At 43.9% G+C, this 19,855-nt stretch overlaps 1 protein-coding gene across 13 annotated transcripts in view; it reads left to right on the top strand.

Moving 5' to 3' along the window:
• mical3a (microtubule associated monooxygenase, calponin and LIM domain containing 3a) overlaps nt 1-19,855 on the top strand; it is a 77,691-nt gene that overhangs the window by 45,099 nt on the left and 12,737 nt on the right. For 3 of the 13 annotated variants that reach the window (XM_042224063.1, XM_042224067.1, XM_042224064.1), the window contains 21 exons: nt 3,548-3,658; nt 4,131-4,193; nt 4,374-4,487; nt 4,581-4,685; nt 6,054-6,167; nt 6,417-6,518; nt 7,529-7,633; nt 8,018-8,204; nt 8,836-8,930; nt 9,055-9,148; nt 11,607-11,802; nt 12,265-12,527; nt 12,809-12,901; nt 13,501-13,662; nt 14,088-14,150; nt 15,207-15,281; nt 15,454-15,567; nt 15,664-15,743; nt 15,828-17,868; nt 17,948-18,045; nt 18,349-18,525. In XM_042224063.1, the coding sequence (XP_042079997.1) occupies nt 3,548-3,658; nt 4,131-4,193; nt 4,374-4,487; nt 4,581-4,685; nt 6,054-6,167; nt 6,417-6,518; nt 7,529-7,633; nt 8,018-8,204; nt 8,836-8,930; nt 9,055-9,148; nt 11,607-11,802; nt 12,265-12,527; nt 12,809-12,901; nt 13,501-13,662; nt 14,088-14,150; nt 15,207-15,281; nt 15,454-15,567; nt 15,664-15,743; nt 15,828-17,868; nt 17,948-18,045; nt 18,349-18,525 (4,452 nt within the window). The remainder of the gene's footprint in view (nt 1-3,547; nt 3,659-4,130; nt 4,194-4,373; nt 4,488-4,580; nt 4,686-6,053; nt 6,168-6,416; nt 6,519-7,528; nt 7,634-8,017; nt 8,205-8,835; nt 8,931-9,054; nt 9,149-11,606; nt 11,803-12,264; nt 12,528-12,808; nt 12,902-13,500; nt 13,663-14,087; nt 14,151-15,206; nt 15,282-15,453; nt 15,568-15,663; nt 15,744-15,827; nt 17,869-17,947; nt 18,046-18,348; nt 18,526-19,855) is intronic. The other 10 variants (XM_042224070.1, XM_042224069.1, XM_042224066.1 and 7 more) reach the window with 6 other exon arrangements.

The following is a 19,855-nucleotide window of genomic DNA, read 5'->3' as shown; positions in this document are numbered from 1 at the left end:
AGTGGAAGAGAATGTAGCCTCACCAAGCATCACATGACTGTTTTACAATAAAATTGTTTTCGTTTCAAAAAAAGTTTTTGTTTAATCACAACAAAACCTTCCCAATTATTTCACGTTCTTAAAAAACATCTATATTTATATTTGTGTTTTGTTTGGTAGTTTATTTCTGCACAACTGCATACAAAGGCCAAAAGGTTGATCCTGTTTATCTGGATGTCCAGATGAACAGGATCAACCTTTTGGGATTTACTTACCTGGATGATTGAGCATGCATCGAGACAACTGCATACAAAGGCCACAGAAACACGGTCGTCCTGTGTGACTAAGTAAGACGTTAACCTGCACAAGTGCAACTGCAAAAAAGAAAAGGAGTGAATGACTTTTGTTATAAAAAGCAAATTATTTGTAAAGAAAAAATATTTTACAGACAAGTTTTTAGTATTCCTGGTGTCACAGATGGAGAAATGCAGCTGGATATGGAGGCAGCTCTGCACTCTAACTATGAATAAAGAAGACAGTTTATGTACTAAAATAAATAGTGAAGTTTACTTTCAATTAAAAAAAGTGTGCTTCAAAAATATAACGTGTCTCTATAAATACGCAAGTTAACATTAATGAAAACCAATGTTTATAAATAATAGCATATAAAATATAACCGTTAAAAACACCCACGACGTCAGTCTTTCCGCTTGTTCCTTTTTAGTACTGTTCTTCTTTTTACACCTCGTCAGTGATTGGCTGGACTCTCTCTAGCCTTCATTCTTCATGGCAGGTTCAACACAGTGCTGGAACATTCCTTAGAGATTTTGGTCAATGTTGACACGATAGCGTCACACAGTTGCTGCAGATTTCGCACCTATGATGTGACACACCCGTCCCACCACATCCCGATGGTGCCCATCTATTGAGATCTGGTGACTGGAGACCATGCAAGGACTATGAACTCATTGTCATATCCAAGAAGCCAGTTTGAGATCTCCGTTCATGCTGGAAGGAGCCAGCATGATAATATGGGCCACTGTGGGCATAAAGGGTGTCCGTGGTCAGCGACCATACTCAGGTACATTTTTAATAACCCTTGTGTCACCCTGGGACCTTTTTCGGTCCTTTTGTCAGCAACCATACTCAGGTACATTTTTAAACAATGTTCAGTCGGTACTAAAGGACCCAAAAAATATCCCCCATGTCTATATACCATCACCAGCCTGAACCGTTGATAGAAGGCTGTACCTTCATTATGTTGAAGTCAAATTATGACCCTACCATCTGAATGTCCCAACTCATCAGACCAGGCAACATTTTTCTGATCTTCTATTGTCCAAGCTTGGCGAGTCAGTGCAAAGTGTCCTGTTGCTAGCTGACAGGAGCAGCACCCGATGTGCTGGCCCATTTGCTCCAAGGTTCAGTGTGTGGTTCATTTTGAGATGCTCTTCTTCATACCTTGTGTGTAATCACTGGGTATTTGAGTTTCTGCTGCCTTCCTGTCAGCTCCCAGCAGTAGGGCAGGGCAAAAATATTTATCACGATATATATTTGAAAATTTGCGATAACGATCTAACTGACGATATAATTGACGCGAGACAAAATACTTTACAACTCCACAACTTTGATGTTTTGGTTTTTTTTGCACTAATAATGTATTTTCACTTAAACAAGCAGCTGTTTTTTATGTGCATTAAAGCTATATAACTATTTAACAGTGTGGATGCAAATTCCTCGCTGACAGTTTAACCAAAAGGCATTTCCAGTGGAAATTGGCCGACATATCCTCAGCATAACCATGTATAATATCCACAAAACTTAAAAAGAGGTTATACACACACAATACGGTAACATTATGTTGAAGCACAGTACGTATCACTCCGCGAGGCTCCTGCCTACGACAGCTGTAACGCTCCGACAATCCATCAAGAGTAGCGGCTTCGTAGCTTAGCAAAGTCGTGCTACAACATTTTTGACAGATTTTCGTGCGCCGTGTACATAAAATCCATTCGAGGTCAGTAAACACAACCAGAATTCATACATAACGCGCACCGGATTATAAGCTGCACGGTCCATTTTTCAGAAAATCAAAGGATTGATTTTAAGTGCGCCGTATTTTCCGAAAAACGCGGTAATAACGACGGCCCGCTAGCATGCTCTACCAAAAAATGTAATTAGGTGTATATCTGACGGACGAAAGCTAAACCAGTTCCACACCAGTGAAGCTGCAGCATTTTTACAAACCAGTTCTGGTTCATCCGTTTCATTTAACGATCCGCTTTCACTCTTCTCATTCTCCGTCGCCGCCAAGCTTTTTCCGCCATGTGCGTATGAAAACAAAGGCACTGCGCATGCGCGTTTTACCCATATTCTATCGCGATATTTCATAGTCTTGTCATTGCCTAACATTATACCGGTATTGTCGTGAACGGTATGATATGGCCCAGCCCTACCAAGCAGTCTGGACGTTCTCCTCTGACAAAGCATTTTCACCCGTCCCGCTGATTACTGGATGGTTCCTCTTTTTCCATCCCGTTCTCTGTAAACCTTAGAGATGGTTGTGAGGGAAAATCCCAGTAGATCAGCAGTTTCTGAAATACTCAGACCAGCCTGTCTGGCACCAACACTCGTGCCACTTTCAAAACCCTTTTCTTCTGCATTCAGATCCTCATTTTGAACTTCAGCAGGTAGTCTGGACCACGTCTACATGCATAAATGCTTTGGGTTGTCGCCATATGTGTAGCTGATTCTCGTTAACAAAGTGGCCGCTGAGTATAGTTGGCTGGCCTAACTCAGGTCGACAGAGCACCATTAACTGCCAGAATCAGTTTCCCCTTGCTGACACCTGCTGAAGTTGCCTTTTCTTGTCTCTTCACTAGATTACACATTCACATCACAACCACTGATTTAAGGCCTCAAATTCTCCTGTTTAAAGAGAATTAATTCACTGCTGTTTTAAAATTCCCTCTCAGTACACAGTAAGTCCCCAGCTGCTGAGTAAATTAGTTGAAAGTCGATTGGAAAGACTGTAAATAATCTTGATAATCCCAAGTACTTCTCTACGGAGAGTGTTTGGAATGGAAATGTCTCAGAAAGTCGCTCTTATATGCTACGCGGTTTGACGTTTTAATTGTCAATATTGGAGAATTGTTCCATGCTAAACTTTATTTTGAGGTTAATTATAAAACCACTGGAGCATATTTCAACTGTCTTTCCTTTTTTTTTAGGGGTTTTTAGGCTTTTTGCCTTATGCAGATTGTCTGTTTAGTGTGTGTGTGTGTGTGTGTGTGTGTGCGCGCCAGGCTTTGATAAGGTTGTTGTGTGACTAAGCCTAACAAAAAGGAAGTGAAACTACACTAATTCTATTAACTACTTCTCAGTCATATGTATAAGCTGCTACAAATGTAACCTTTTTATTCTTACAGGTTTTGTAAAGCACTATAATATCTCAATGCAGTGTGAGATGTGATAAGTTGAAGTTCAACCATATTCACGTTTAGCAATAGCTCACCTATTATTTTTTTTCTTCATCATCATCTGCTGCTCCTGCCCCTCATCTCTCAAGGCCAGAAGTGGCGCAGACCAGCTGTACAGCTCGGGCTCTCGGAGCTGCCCAAAGAAAACCATTCTGCTCCCTTCTTCCTCCTCCACTTCCTCGCTCTCTCTCCACTCAGAGGTGACACGCAGTCTGCCATCTGTGTCTGTTTGTGTCTTTCTGTCTTCGGCCACAAATCCATGGCCGACCCATTTAGTATCCCCTTACTCTCCTGCTCTAATTATGTGTCCCGAACCCCTGATTTGGCCTCTGCAGTGTGTAGCATAGATGAAAACAAAATGCCGTGTTTCCCCAAGAGGGCTTCAGTCTTGTTTACTTCCCTTGTGAGTGGGTGGTGTCTGTTATTATCAGAGTAGTAGCTTGTTTTCATGCTGACTGGTATATGTTGTTGGGGTGTGATGGCTTGTAAACATATAGCCTCAGGAGACCTGGGCTCATTTTGATCTATTGTCAAGCACTGTCAGGGTTCCTGCATTACAAGCTGTTCTTTAAATGATAGTCAGCAACTGTGTTTTATGCTCATGTCTGTGCGCTCGGTGCCAACTGAAGTGTTAATACACTGTGTGTGTGTCTGCTCATTTCTGTCTTCAAGCATGAATGTAAAAGTCTGGAAGAAGAGGAACTTGAATACTATGAGAGGCCTCTGGCACACGGGGTAAATGACCGACTGCATTCATAGTCGTCTTGCCTCTGCCGCTTCTGTTTCAGTGGTTACTCAGATTATGGCTTGAGTATCTGTAATAAGCTGTTTTAAAGAAAAAATGTCAACATATTAAACAAGTCGCTCATTAGCTCCACCAAAAGAAATCGAGTCTCAACTGAGCTCCCTTGACAGGAGTGGATGCCACTGCACCCAACTGACCCAGGACCCATTCGCATACCTGGTATACAGGAGAGGGCTGAGCGCTTAATCTCCAGGTTTAAAGGCAAACCCGATAAACCACCAAAGGTGAACACTGTACATGAAAATTGCGGTTTCTAAGTGTTTTATTTGCCTCAATTTGGAGGCTAATTGTCACCCCTTCCCTCTCCCTCCCCGAAGCCTAAGAAAAAGCCGTCCCGTTTCTTTTTAGAGCAGTGGTACATGTCCCGAGGCCTGACTGGGGCTCCTGGTTCACCACTCTCCTCTCTTGACTCTGCCAGAAAGGTTCTTTTTTCTTTTTTATTTCTTGGATGCTGTGGACTGAGACTCAACCTGTGGCATGTCAGGAAACTTACCACTCATAGAAAGATTTTTGCTACTAACAGGTAGGGCTGCCACAAACGATTATTTTGATAGTCGACTAGTCACCGATTATTTTGCGATTAGTCGACTAATCAGATCATCATCCATTGGACATAAAACTACAGCTTATTGCACCAGCAGCATCTGCTCTTATATAACTATCATTAGCTTACAGCTTTAAGTGTTTAAGGTCTGTGCTAACTAAAAATAAAGACAAGATGATAGTTTGTTAAATTTTAATGAAATTTGCAGATTGTTTCGGTGAAGTTTAATAAACTCCTTGCTATCTAAAATATAACAGGACACCGGAGTAAATTCTCGAGCATCTCACACTTCTGATAATCAGCTGTCTGCTTGACGTTTATTCAGCTGTGTGAAAACTATAACTTTAATCTCAGCCAAACCGATTTACTCAGGAACAAATAAAATACTGAAAAAAGCCAAACAATAACATTTTTAAGTTATCTAAGTGACTCATATATCATGTTTAATCTGAGTAGCGAAAGACGGCGGTGGGTTTGACAACGATTTGGGAGTCCGGTGTTCTCACGGCGCTAGTGACCTAGCCCCCGGCTAACTATCGAGCTAGTGGGTAACAGACGTCTCCGAAAACGTCGGAGCGCTTTTGAAAATATGTGGTGTCCTGATAAACTGAGCAGATATTTGAGGTTTACACAGCTACATTCTCCCTGAAAATATGTTAAACGTTTATTTTGTGACCCAGAAAGAATAATAAGAGTAACATTAAAACTAACTAGCTGCCGCCATTGTTGGAAACTGAGCTGGGCTGCGCTATGAATTCTGGGACACAGCTTCTTCTTCTTCTTCTTCTTCTTCTTCTTCGGGGTTTAACGGCAGCTGGCATCCTTGTACATGCAGTGCTGCCATCTTCTGTTTCAGTCCATTATTACACTCTTAAATCCTGCTACTTATTCCTGCGTCTTTTGTGATCTTACAAAGCTTCAAACGACGCGTCGACTATTAAATTAGTCATCGACGATTCTGATAGTCGACTAATCGTGGCAGCCCTACTAACAGGAATTAAAGGCTCACTTGACTGTTGCCAATCGATGCTTAAGTATCTCATATCTGTTGTTTTTGTGCTGAATACACTCGCTAACTAAAGGAAATTGCTTTCATTGTTTATTTACTCACTGCATAAATTAAAGGCTTGTCAGCCTGAATCTGAGAACAATGACAGCAGTCTATGGCTTTTACCACAATGAAAAGGAGATTTCATATTTAGCAACGTTTTCCTCACCATACGTCCCTTTGGTGATTTCTCTGCAGAAGCCAGCAAAGCCTCTGGACTCTGATGGCCAAATGCCCTTGTGTGTGCTTAGTATTCAGGAGAGGGCTGATCAACTTGCTTTACAATTTGAGGGCAAGCCAGTCAAACAACAGGTGACTCGAACTATCGACACAGATTGATGATTACAGGTTTAAATATTTGTACATTTATAACAAAAGCACTTTTTTTGGGTCAACTTTGTCTCACCTAAGTCTTTAACTCTAGAGGAAAGAGAGGCTGTTGTTACAGCAGGATATTACAGAATAAGTAGTAAATCATAATATCTTCTCAGTTGAATACATTAGTATTCTTCTTTAGATTTACTTGAACTTCTAATAACTCTCCTTTCTCCCTCTTTGGAGCCTAAGAAAAAGCCATCACGCTTTTTTATGGAACAGTGGCGCCTGGCCAGCCCCCAGAGCCCCCCTGATTCTCCCCCCACCACGTCTGACACCTTGAGACAGGTAGTCACTTTATGCCTGGAAGGAATGGCGTGTCGTGGCGCTGACACACTAAACGTGCACTTGGCCTGTCAGGAAGATGATGCACCTCACTTTCCAGCACAAGTCGCTTAACGTGATCTCACTTGATGTTTGCTTGAAAGTCGGGCTGCTTGTTTAGAAATGCGAGCAAACTCATTTGTTTAGCACGTTTGCTGTGATTAGTGAGTGCGAGTGATCCGTCACTGTGTCTGAACAGATATTAAAGTAATCTTAGCAGAACTCTGTTATAATTCCCACGCTTATTTGTACTCAGTAGCTGATTTGGATTGTAAGAGCAGCTTGGCAGCAAAAATCTCATCTAGTGTAATTCCCATGTTGACGAGCCAACTTTCAATTTAGCAGAGCGGTGCACAGTAATAGTTTTCGTGGCTTAGGTTTGCCACATGCTACAGTCGACCTAGATTCTTCCCTTTTTAAAGCTCTTTGAGGTTTCATAGATTGAAATCTAATCCTGGTGTAGATTAATTCAGAATTCGACCCAAAGATGCTCTCATATGCCAAACACTTGCTGAATTTGGGAATTAGCAACGCAGCTTTGCAGATTTTTGCAGATTATTGCAGCTCGTTTATATTTACGGTGCAGCATGAGTGACTTTGTGTGTGCAAGCGAATAAAAACTGCATGACTGCTTTAAGCGAGTTGTCTAAACACTGTGATAGTTGATCTTTTTCCAAATCCAGCTCTTGGTAGTAAACCCAACATGAAACTTTTGAGGTTTTTCTCAGGAACTGTGTTTGCTGCTTTTGGTGGAGCCTCACACACGTCTGAACACTCGACCAGTCCAGCGTGCAAACGCTTCCTTTGTCTTGTGTAAATTCCCTGTTAGACACCATTGTTTGTCTGCTGTGTTTGAGCACTTGTCGCACACACACCTCTTCCTTCTGTTTTTCACGTTGTTTTTCATCCAGCATTTCTAATGTTTCTCTACCTGTCCTCTTATTTTTCTTTCTTTCTCTCATTGCTGTTGATAGCAGTATGTAAGGATGTACACAGGGGGCGTTAGCTCATTGACCGAGCAGATAGCCAGTCAGCTTCAGTCTCCCAAGCCCACACATGTACCTGAAAAGAGGGATTTGGTAAGCACTCGGGTTGTAGAGTAGAAGGCATGTGGCTACACAGATCACTGCAGCGCTTCCCAGAGAGTGTGTTTTTTGCACATTGTGCTCCTTTTACCACATTTGAACTTCCTTCTCTCCCGTAGCTGCAGAGTGTGTTTTCCCAACGAGTCCCTGTAATTTGGACTGCTGCTCGCCTGCAAGCATCCCTCTCTCACTAATGAATAATTTTGGAATTGCTGTATTTTGGAATCATTAGCTTGTAAATAATATCTGTATCCTTCAAACATTTGTAGTGACCTGATGTGAGCGTCTGGCTTAACAATAACTTTCTCCTTGTGCACCAGTTTGAACGTTTCTCTTCATTTATAAATAAAGATTGATTCAGTACTTTTTCCCTTGCAGGGCTCGCTCAGGAAAGAATTCCCTGTCAACATCGGAGGCAGCGATGTTTGTTTCTTCTGCCGAAAACGCGTGTACGTGATGGAAAGGCTGAGTGCCGAGGGGAAGTTCTTCCATCGCAGCTGTTTCAAGTGCGACTACTGCGGCACGACTCTACGACTGTCCTCTTATGCGTTTGACGTCGAGGACGGTAAGCTTTCCAAATGGTTTCAGCCCCACGTGTGCTTATATTCCATTAACTACAAGGTGAAATAGACTGAAATGATCTTGAGTACGATATAATGACTAAAGTGTAAAGCTGCAAAGATGCTTCTTCGTTTGAAGACATACAATCTAGAAACGATTTTGACTGTGTGCACGTTTGCTGCCCTCCTGTGGTGTGATCACGCCATGGCCTCTCAGCCTGTTTTTTTGAGCCGAGGAATGCAGCAGAGCCATCTTCTGATTCAAAAAATGAAGTTACAGCCACATAATTTTTCAAAATTTATTGGTTTTAAATATGTAAAAGACAGCTGTAGGAGATTTTTGCGGTAACCCCCACCTCGGACTCAGTGCAGTCTTATGATTCCATATTTTTCCACGCTGGGAGGTGTCTATTGTGCTCAAGGACAGGCAACAGATTGTTCAGTGGGACAGTAGCTTTTTCACGGTCAGCTGTGGGAACAGAACCTCCTGATTTTTCTGAATGCACTTGAGACAGAAAGGAATTGTTTTTTCCCGACAGAGTAGATGCAGCCCACAGACTCCATGAGGTGAAATTTGCCTAATGCGTTTATTTGTGCATTTAACCTATTTGCTTATGCTCTGTGTGTCTCCTACAGGAAAATTTTACTGCAAGCCCCACTACTGTTACCGCCTGTCTGGGTATGCTCAGAGGAAGAGGCCTGCTCCCTCTGCTGCTCCAGTCACAGCCAAGGTCCATTTTTATTTACTTGAAGAAATCCTGGTGGAAATCAGGATAGGGCTGGAAAAATGTTCTGAGAGTGCTCTCATATCTCCGTTGGCAGGGCTGATGTTAAAATCATTTGTGTCATTTGCAGGAGAATCAGACCCCCCAAATACCTACTACGACCGTGGATGCCCCTGGAAGGGCGATGGCAGCAGCTGCCCCCTCGGCTGACCTCCAACCCTCAGGTACTCGACTTTCCTATCTAGCTGTGGCGGCTGCGCCCTGGCGTCTGGCCGTGGGTGTGGGAGTCCAGCTAGGCACCCTCCGCCGCACTCTCTCCCGGACCTGCCACCAGGTGGCACACAACCCCTTAGATTCTCCCTTCCTGTTTACCTACTGCATCTACCTCTTCTGCTGTTTCACCATCAATGTCCTGCTCAGCCTCCTCTAGCATGACTTTTGTGTCCCTTCTTATTTCCTTCCTTGCTTCCTTTTTCTCTTTGCCGACTACTGTCAGTGGGATGTATATAGATCTAGTTTGTGTGACCAAAGCTTCAAAATGGTCCTGTAAATACTGTGAGTCTCTCAGTTGCTGAATTATTTCCTGAAGATGCAGCATTCTTTCTGTTTCTGTTGGCAGTCTCTTTATGACTTGTGATTGGCAGATGGATTCAAACAGTGCTCTGGCGCCATAATCTTAGAAGTGAATGGTGCATCTTAAACCTGTTTGTTTCTTGGCTTGGAAATTATAGAGAGCTGCTCAGAATTCCTTCTGGTCAGCTCTCCAGGCAGCACCATTAACCCTTTGCATAGACCTCCTCATTGCTATTCTGGTTTTTACTGTGAAATGTGGAAGTAAAGTTTAGCTTTCTTAAAAAAAATATATCAGTTACCCACTGGTGTGTACATTCAATCTCTATATACTGTTAATGATTGCTATAGAGCTGCCTGTTTTTAATGAAGAGCCAAGCTGTACTCTTTGGTGATTGTAATCCCGAGTGGCCTGTGAGTGCTCTTTTTTTAGCTCGACCTCCTCCTGTGTCACGTGTTTGTTTTACTGCCTGCTCTGTGACGTGTTTCTCTCTCTGTAAGTTGTTTTGCACCTATTAGTATTCCTCTTCCTAAAACTCACTATTATATGTGATAAAGTGCCTGTATCAGTGCTGTTGTGAGCTTTACCTTTCCCCTTCCGATCAGAGCATCTTAAAACTGAGAGCTTTACTAGTGCTTGCATTGGTGCTTGGGACTGGAGTTTTGTTTTCACCCCCCCTTCCTCTGCCTTCCTGCATTCCTCAGCCTTTCACCCCCGACAGATTCCTGCCAGAACCACTTGTATTTGCTCGACGTAGTGCGTCTCATCTGCAGTAATTGCTTTGCACACTGTAGCTGAATAAAATCACGGATTAGACTAGAGAGAGCTGAAACCGGTAAGCTTTGCAGAAAATTAATATTTGAAACTTTAATAAGTGTAGGCCTGCCGCAATGTGGCAAGTGTAGTTTATAACTGCAGATGCAAGACTTTATTAAATACTGTAGTCATGCTGCAGCCGTGCATACTATAATATATTCTACATTAAGATTAGACAACAAACAACTGCTAATATATTGGTGGAGGTTTGCAGTCAGTGTAAAGTAGTGTAGAACAAAGCAATACTTTGCAGGTCTATACATCCGTCAGATATGTGTGCTTGTGCTGCACAGACACCTCCACAAATACATATGCATTATATGGTAAGGACGTCCCATGCTGCTGCAAAGTTCAGCAACTGTGGAGTTCTTGGACCACTAAATTAGTGTTAGCAAAATAATAAGAGTTAGACCACTAAACCAAAATAAACCACAAAAAAACCTAAACAGACCAGAAGTCCAACCCTGGACTATATCAGATGAAGTAATTACAGTGTTTGGTGATGCAGGTTATTAAAGTATAAATATGTATCAGTTTAAATTTAAGTCTCTCTCTTCTTTGCTGTTTTACGTACTTTTCACTGGTTTTTGAGGAAACATCTATCGTCACATTCATATGAGTCACACATACAAAATAAACAGGATTCAGTGTCAAATATCACACATTTAATGAGATCATGGGACTTTAAGGCATTGGCCTTAAAGCAGTGCTAGTGCTCTTTATTTCAATTAGAATTTATCTCTAAGTGACAAGATGACGGCTGTACTTCCATGATAACTCTATTTTAACCCATTTCACTGTCATGAACCTTTGCCAGAGGAAATATTGTCAAAACGTACAGTTTTAAGGTTTGCTTCTCAGAATGGGAACAAGGCAAGGCACCAATCTTGTACATTTAAGTTAAGAACAATGGCTCTATTTTAAAGTGTGAAACCTACTTGTGTTTGTTGATCTTATTTGCTGTAGGAATATTATCTAATGCAATAAATTCAGTAATAGATCTTAAATCGGTGTCTCCTTGTCAGTTTGTCCTTAATGTACAAGATTACTTTGGTTAAAGTTCTGGCTGCAGATGTGGATGAAAATGCACCATTTTACTAGTTGGATGTGTGATGGATTTGATGCTGTCGCTGACGTAGCTTCACACATACACTGCCAGAATTTGCATCGGTTTTCACATCAGCGTTCACAAATACATTGGATTTAGTTTGGTCCTGCTTGCACCTGCCTGATCATCACCTGCACGTATGTGCTCTCTCTCCTCTGCTTTCTTACCTTGATCCTGTACCCCACAGTGCTGGAAGTGAACGGCCTGCAGGAACCGAGCCTAGCTAAACGCCTGAAGGGAACTCCAGAACGCATTGAGCTGGAGAACTACCGTCTGTCCCTGCAGAGGGAGGAGGAGCTGGAGGAGGTGCCTGAGGAGACGCTGGCGGAGCACAATCTGAGCAGTGTGCTGGACAAGGCCACAGATGCTGACCTGGGTTCAAGGTAAGATTTTAACAACATCCGTTAATTTCGTTTTTATGATATTCAGTTTTACCCTTTCTGCCGTTTAGTGTTCAGCGAGTTGTTTAAACGATCTCTAATAAGACTTTAAACAAGTTTCAACTCTTTGGACGTCCTTAAAATAGTCGCGTCACGCAAGCAGCTCTGGCTATGCGCACAGAAGCTCCACCCACTCTTTAAACTTTTTGTTCGTGACAGTTAGCCAATCACGATAAAGTGGGATAGAAAGGAAGTGGGAGGAAGCTAAAAACATCTTAGTTGGGATTAACTGTGGGGGTTCACCAACGAGCAGTTTGTCTATTTTGAATCACAGAAAACTTCTTTGCAAGAGTCCAGAATCCCTCAGGCTGCTGTGAACGTCTCCATACTTGTGCTGTCCTCAAATACTTGCTTCCTTTCATGTTCCCTAACACTTTGCTGACGCCTTTTCTCTACTTTCTGCAGTAGCTCAGAGTCAGACATGGAAGAGGAGGACGAGCAGGAGGATCAAGAAGAGGCGGAGGAGCAGCCTCCCAGCCCGTCAGACCTCGGCGGCGTTCCGTGGAAGGAGGCGGTAGAGCTCCACGCCAAGCTGAGGGGCGATCACTGCGAGGAGGGAGAGGGTGAAGCTTTGGCTGACACAGGCAGCAGAGATGGGGAAGTAGATGAAGAGGACGAGGAGGAGGAGGATGAAAATGAGGCCGAAGAAGATGAGGAGTCGAGCGAAGGTAAATTAGTTTTGCATTGTTATTCCCGTGATAGTGGAAATGAATGGTTTCTTTATGCTAATGTGTTTACACCCTATCCAGACTTCAGTGGCCTTGACCTCAGAGCTCCGTGTTGTTTACTGTTTCATGTTCTCGTCACTGTCTGAAACACCGAGTCATCCTCTTGTCTCTTTTCTGCTTGTCTGCCATGTCCACATACAATGCACGCGTATGTATCTGTCTCTGTGTCATTTTCTTTTTTGATTTATTTTTGGGGGGCCTTTGTCTCCCCCTGCTGACAGAGGGGGATTACTGGCCCTGGGATAGAGAACTCCAGTCAGGCCTTTGGCTGGAGAAGTACCTTACAGACGAAGAGGATGTTGGTACATTTAAAGGTAGCAACGGAAGTGCCTGCGGATGTGTTTGCAGTTACTTTGAATAATTCTGCCTTGTTTGGGTTTAATTTTCAATAATTTCTACAAGAAGCGTGCCTTTGGCTTCTTTATGGTTTGGTTTGTTGTGTTTTTATGTGAGTTTTGTGTTCATCGGTGTTCCCTTTTCATTGTCAGTCCCATTCCATCTAACCTCCTGTTTCAAACCTTCTTTATGGCATTAAAATACTAATCTGATGAATCAGATCTGATTATCTCCCCCGCGGCGCTGCAGTTATGTTTTACAGCTGTGCGGCGGAACTGTTATATTTAACAAATGTGTTATTATTTTCTTTTCCAAGCTTTGTACCCTTGAAGCTTACTTTTATGGTTTGGCGTTTTGCAGTGTATTGCATGCAGCCGCCCTTCATTTCTCTTTGATGATTTTTCCCCATTGTCACTGTATAACTGTCTCTCTGCCTTTTCTCTTCCATTTTGCCCTGTTTTCCCCCCTGTTCCTCTTCCTTTCTCCCACAACTACCCTCATCTCTCTTTATCTTCCTCTCCTAACTCACACAACTTTACGCCACGCAAAAATACAAAATCACAACACTTACATTTAGCGAGGAGTCTCCACATCCAACAAGTCCTGCAGCCTGTGGATCCCAGCGCCATTCCAGGTTTGAGAGCACATCTGGAGTCTGAGGGAGACAAGGATGATGGCCAGCTGGCCTCAGCCTCCCAACTCTCCCAGCCCTCTGAGCTCACGCAGCCCTCCTCTGCAGGTAACCCACCCGGGGGCCTATACGCCTGGGAAGGCCGTGGGTCTCGCCATGTTCAGGATCAGGGTGTCTCATTTTGCAAGTGTGGCTGCTGCTGCTTTGTCTGTGTCTGCCACAGGTGGACCCCAGCTTGTTGTTTTGAATTACCTCTGATTTGTACATTTGTGTAACATTGCTTTATTTCTCGGAATGTCTAATTTTGTGTTGAGCCTGTTGTCATCCAGAGTCACTGTTGTTCCTCTGGGGCGAATATAACGCTCTCCAAACGCATCCCAGCGCGCCATTTAACCCTCTCGTCAGTTCCTTTGATTTGATTCTCTTTTGTTCTTTTGTGTTCTCCCATGTTGTTTCTCATGTGTCTAATTGCTTTACTGTTATTTCCCCGCCATCTATCCCTCGTCGTTCTGTATCTTCTGGTTTGAATGTAGCCCCTGCCCACACGTCCGCCCGACACGAGGCAGTGAGAGTCTGGTTGGAGTCCCTGTCTGGAGGTAGCACAGACTCGAAAGGGATCCTGACATCCCGTCTTAGACTCCTGTTCTGTCTATCAGCTGGGCTGGCCTCTTTTCATGGAGCATGCATAAACACATGCAGAGACCAGTAAACTCACAAGCATGCCTGCTGTAAGGCTGTCGAGGTTTTTCTCTCCTGGGTTCAGATCAGCACTTGTTTCACCTTTTGTAACCAAACCTTACATTCTACTCTTCTAATTTCCAAAATATGTATTTTCCTTTGCACTTGCTCTGTATGTTATGCTGTAACGTAATATATTCCGGGGAGTGAAACCACAAGGCACCACAGCTTTGGGAACTCACCTCTTAATGGCACTTGTACTTGCATTAAGTTCACAGAATGTGGGTGTTGAAGTACATTATCAGCTGATTAAGAGCTTGAATGAATTGAATGAGAGTCCTACACGTCTGTTTGAAGTCCTCGTATAAGCCTTGAGTTCAGGGTTAAAGGCCCAGTAAAGACCTCCGGCAGAGATCAGACCAATTACAAAGTTCTCTTAGTAGTTGATGTGCCCGTGCACTCAGATCGGTCACCTAGTAGTTAAAGCTGATATATAAACTGCATGGATAAACTGCCCCCTCCCAGTTTTGCTCGCTAACCACAGTTTAACCAGTAACATTCTGGTTGTGCTTCTGCTCGGATCAAATATTTTCAGCTTACTAATTTAAAGTTGCTGCATGTAGCTGCAGCCTAGCTGCTCCTTTGTTCATATTAAAAGACTTGGACTGTTTGATTTGTATGCAAAAGATTTTCTTTCTTTCTTTCTTTTTTTTTTTTGCCCAAACTCTTTCCTAATGCTGTCTGAAGAACAATAGATTTTGATTTTTAAAATCTACTCACCTTTTGTTCGACCTTTAATGTTTGTATTCGGCTTTTCAAAATCGGCCTCGATAGCTTTCCACCTCACTGTCAGGATTTCTGAGAAAAGATTCATTCAAGCTACTTTTAAACAGAAAAAAGTTCTCACAGTTATTGTCTAAAGACACGATAATAATGTTCCAACGACACATTTATTTCCCTTTTTTTCACGTCAGAGCCCTGCGAAGATGAAGTACTCGAAGCAGAAGCAGACGGTCCAGATATGGAGCCTGGCACAGAGATGGATCAGGGTAAACAGTCAAAACATTACAAACAGTAATGAATCCATCAAGTGTTTAACATGCGGAAAATAGCATTTTTGTTTACAAGAACTCTCTTCATCAAAATGAAACGACTCAGATAATTAAACTTCCAAAGCTGTGTAATAATGAAATATTTGATGATGTGATGTTTAAATTCCAGATGACATCCCTTCGGATGCGGAAGCTGAGGCTCGTTTGCACCAGTCGGAGCACGATGAAGCGCTTCCCGAGGAAGACAAGAAATCGGAAAGCTTGGCAACAGCTTCCAGTATGGGTACATGTCACAAAACGTTTCTCTACACGATCACGCAGATATGTTTTCCACAAATAAAAGGCAATGAGCCTTTTCTTCTCCCTTTTGTGAATTCAGAACCATCCAGCATCAGACTGCTGCAGAAGGACGATATCGTTCTTTTTCCGCTTAAACCATCCCCAGAACCTGAAACCCAGGTGAGATGATGCTTCAGAGGTTCAAAGCGATTAATGGCTTTTACCTGAATCCTAAACTCCTCTGTTGTTTGTTTTGTTTTGTAGATAAGTCCCGTAAAATCTCCTGGTCTCCGCTTTTTTCCTGATCCTTTCATACCTGAGGAAACAAAGCCAGAAAAGATGACTCCATCTCCAACTTCCAGGAGCCCGCTGTGCCCTTCACCTGCTCCTGTCCAGCAGTTGTCTCCTGTTCCCTCACCTACTAATGCTGCTGCTTCTACACCAGTTAAAACCCCAACGTCTGCTTCATCTCCTCCTCTTTCACCCACCAAACCACCTGCTGCCTCTCCACTACAGCCACCCAGAGAGTCACCTCTCAAGTCACCAGTGAGCTCACCAATTTGCTCCCAGCCTACACCCCTGCCCGAAACTGAAGGACCTAAATCTCCCGTCTTTCCTCACCGCTCCATTTGCCCTCTCACAGGAAACCCCCTCTCCCCGATCTGTGCCCAGCCGCTGCCCTGCCATGAACCCTCATCACCCCTCACCTCTGATTCTCCCGTCAGAACTCAGCCCGTCCCTGCAGTCACTTCAACGCCCTTGGCTAAAACCAACACGGCCACGCCAGAGCCTTCAAATTCCTCAACAGAAGAGACGCCGTCTAAAAAGACGGATATCATTGAGGAGTTCTGGTTGAAGAGTGCTGAGATAAGAAAGAGCCTCGGTCTGACTCCTTTGGACCGCAGTAGTAAAATCTTAGAAAGGAGTGTTGTTAAGACTCCACCTCAGGACTCCAACTTCGCTAAGACACAAACGGCAGACGTGTCCGGGGAACAGAAGCCTGCCTTCACTGGCCGGGCTGTCATTCGCAGACTCAACATCACTCTCGAGGGTCAGGTCATTACTCCTATCGCTCCTGTTGAGCCCAAGAGCGATGGCTCTGATAAAAGAGACATCAGCAGCAGCTCAGGCTTGGGCTTGAATGGAAGTGTGGCCACAAGCCAGACGGTAAACAGTGACAGCTATAACACGTCCGACTCGGCTATGCTGACACCACCTTCCAGTCCGCCACCACCCGTGCCTGCTAATCAGTCTCCAGCCGTGCTCAGGCAGCAGAGACACCAGGTGTCCTGGACCAACGGAACAGAAAAACTTCCATCTGAGCATGCCAAAGAGCCAGCAAAAGCCACTACCCCTGTTCCTGCACCCAGGACCCAGCTGAGCCCCGTATCTGTGCCCAAACCAGCACCTAGGAAGGTCTCCTCACCTCAGGCAGCTCCAGAAACAACCCCGGTGGTCGTGATGAGGGAGAAGAAGAGGGAGAAGCCACGTCCGCAGGAGACGAGGAAGTCATTTGTGGAGACTGTGGAGGAGATTCCTTTTGCTGACGATGTGGAGGAGAGCTACGACGACCGGACACCAGACACAAGCATGAACAGGTATTACACTCCGCCCACGAGCAAGCCGAGCAGGGAAAAACCTCCCCTTCATCTGGCACTAGCAATGGAAAATGGTAAACCCAATATCCCAGTCAACCCAGTCTCTAAGACCCAGAGGGCAACTCAGTTCTCTCCAGAAGCCAGGGAGATTGCAGAGGAGAGGATAAGGGCCAGAGAAAAATCTGTCAAGAGCCCGGCTCTAAAAGAAGCTATGGCCAAACAGTTGAGCAAAATGAAAGAGTCCGATGGGGAAAAGAGCGCCTCACCTAAAGTGGCCTGGAATGTAACACCAGACACTGTTGGAAAAAGTAAAAAGTCGGCTGCATCTCCAAAGACATCAGCTGTGAAAGCTTTAGAGTCAAAGAAGTCCGAGGCCCTGTCCGAGCGTTTCTTTAGCAGTAACAAGAGCCTGGACAGCTCGGTGGCTTCGTCAGACGGCTCCTCTACAAGTAAAAGTAAGAAACGAAGCTCCCTCTTCTCCCCGCGGAAAAACAAGAAGGAGAAAAAAGCCAAGAACGACAGCAGCAGGCTCTCGGGCGCAGATGAGACGCCTCCAAAACACAAGTCTCTGTGGAAGGCTGTCTTCTCAGGGTACAAGAAGGACAAGAAGAAGAAGGATGATAAGTCGTGCCCGAGTACACCGTCGTCCAGCTCCACTACTCAGGACTCTGGGAAGAGAAGGACATCACCTCTTGGGAGATCTTCGGGTAAGACTATTCTTCCAAAGCTCATTTCATGTTATGAAATTATTGATTGCTGATTGTTGTCTTTGCTTGTCGTTTGAAGTAGACTTGAAAACGCGGAGAAACCTGAGTTTCTCCGAAGATTCCGACCTGTCCTGTGACGATGTTCTGGAGAGATCCTCCCAGAAGTCCAAAGCAGATGTGAGCAAATACAAATGTCACGTGGTTGTCTTTAGGGATTCATGCATGCGCAGGCTTGCAACGCCAACCGGAGTTGCCTGGGGTCCTTAAAACCGCCTTTTTGGACCTTTCTTGAATGAATTTTACTCATGCAGGTTCATCTGATTAGATGTAAATCACAACTTAAAATCAAACTGTTGTGAATGAAACTCGTGCAGTCTGGCTTTGCAAGGCTATACATATCATCACGACATCCACTGTACCAGTTTCTGTTTTGCTTCCTCTCGAAAATGTTTTTCTTTATGTAATCTCTTCCACTCCTAGAGGCATGTGGACATCTTTGACCTAGTATCAGGCATGCAGAAGGAGGCAATAAAGGAAGAGACACTGGAAAAGGAGAGGAGGAGGGAGTTGAAGGAAAAAAGGGGGGTGAAAGAGAGGCATAAAAAAAGGGGACAGGAGAAGGAGGTTAAGCGAGAAATGGAGAAAGACGACGAGGAGGTATTGTGCAGCAGGGGTTACATAATTTTGAATTTCAGAAAGTGTCATCTTTCTGAATAATGCCATTTAGCATCACCAATCTTTTAGTTAAAGTTCATATAACGTGCCGGTGGCTTTGCAAGCAAACCCCAGATAAATCTTTGCTATCATTTCATCTCTTTTTAAAGAGTTATTGGAATAAAAGAATGTGTATATATATTTTTTTGACCTTGGGAGGTCTCAGAACAAATTATGATAAAAATATTTTCAAGGTCTGGACAAGTGAATTCGTTAAAAGATCGTAATAATTCAATATCCTGGACGCATAAATCACGTTGGAACTATGCACATATTTGGAACAAGTCCTTAAATTTTAGAACATGAGCTCTTTTATTGGAATCCATTTGCACTCATTGCATTTATGGCTGAAATTCAGCATTATATTTGCCACTGCTGCCGAGTCTGTGTGTGTTTCTGGTGGTTTTAAATAGATAGAATCGTGCTCAGGGCCAGAGGCATGAAGCTCAGATGTACTCCTATTCTCTTTTGTTTGTGTATATTTTGGAAACGTGTACATAAATCAGCCACAACACTAAAGCCTGTGGACACCTGCGTCGATTTTCCCCCACTCAGGGCGTGGCCACAGAACCTCTGGGCATGTCCTGTTGTGTCGCCCACCGTGATATTGGCAGTGAATCCTTTTGGTTCTGTGGATCTGCTCTGGAGCGCTTTCATTGCTCCGATTGGTTTGCAGCAATGTTTAGGTCAGAGGTCGCAAACTCCAGTCCTCGAGGGCCGGTGTCCTGAAACTTTTCCACGTGTCCCTGTTGCAGCACATCTGAATAAAATTAGTAGGTCATTAGCAAGAGTATAGAACTTGACTGCATGCTGAGGTGGCAACCCCTCACCCTACTCAAGTAAATTTAAGCTTTTGGAAAAATGTACTTCTAAAAGAGCATGCAGTCAAGCTCTATAGAGTCTTACTAATGACCTACGAAATGTATTCAGGTGTGTTGCAACCAGGACACATGGAAAAGTTTCAGGACACCAGACCTCAGGGCCGGTGTCCTGCAGGTTTTAGATGCATCCTTGATCCAACACAGCTGATTTAAACGGGTAAATGACCTCCTCAACATGTCTTGATGGGCTGTATCCCAATTCAGGATCTGCAGCCTTAAAGTACGCAGCCTCAACGATCCTCAAGCGCCGCGTACTCAAAGACCGCTAAGGCCGGAAGTGCGAGGCTTGTGAAATGGGCGGTCTAGCCTCCGTCGCGCTGCCCAGGTTGCCTAGCAACCATGATACTAACAGCTGGAAACGTGTCATACAGCTGTGTTTGACAGAAATGAAG

Source organism: Haplochromis burtoni, unplaced genomic scaffold (assembly GCF_018398535.1).
Source record: "Haplochromis burtoni strain Fernald_Lab_line unplaced genomic scaffold, NCSU_Asbu1 Contig_127, whole genome shotgun sequence".
NCBI lineage: Eukaryota > Metazoa > Chordata > Actinopteri > Cichliformes > Cichlidae > Haplochromis > Haplochromis burtoni.
This window is presented reverse-complemented; position numbering and strand designations above follow the sequence as displayed.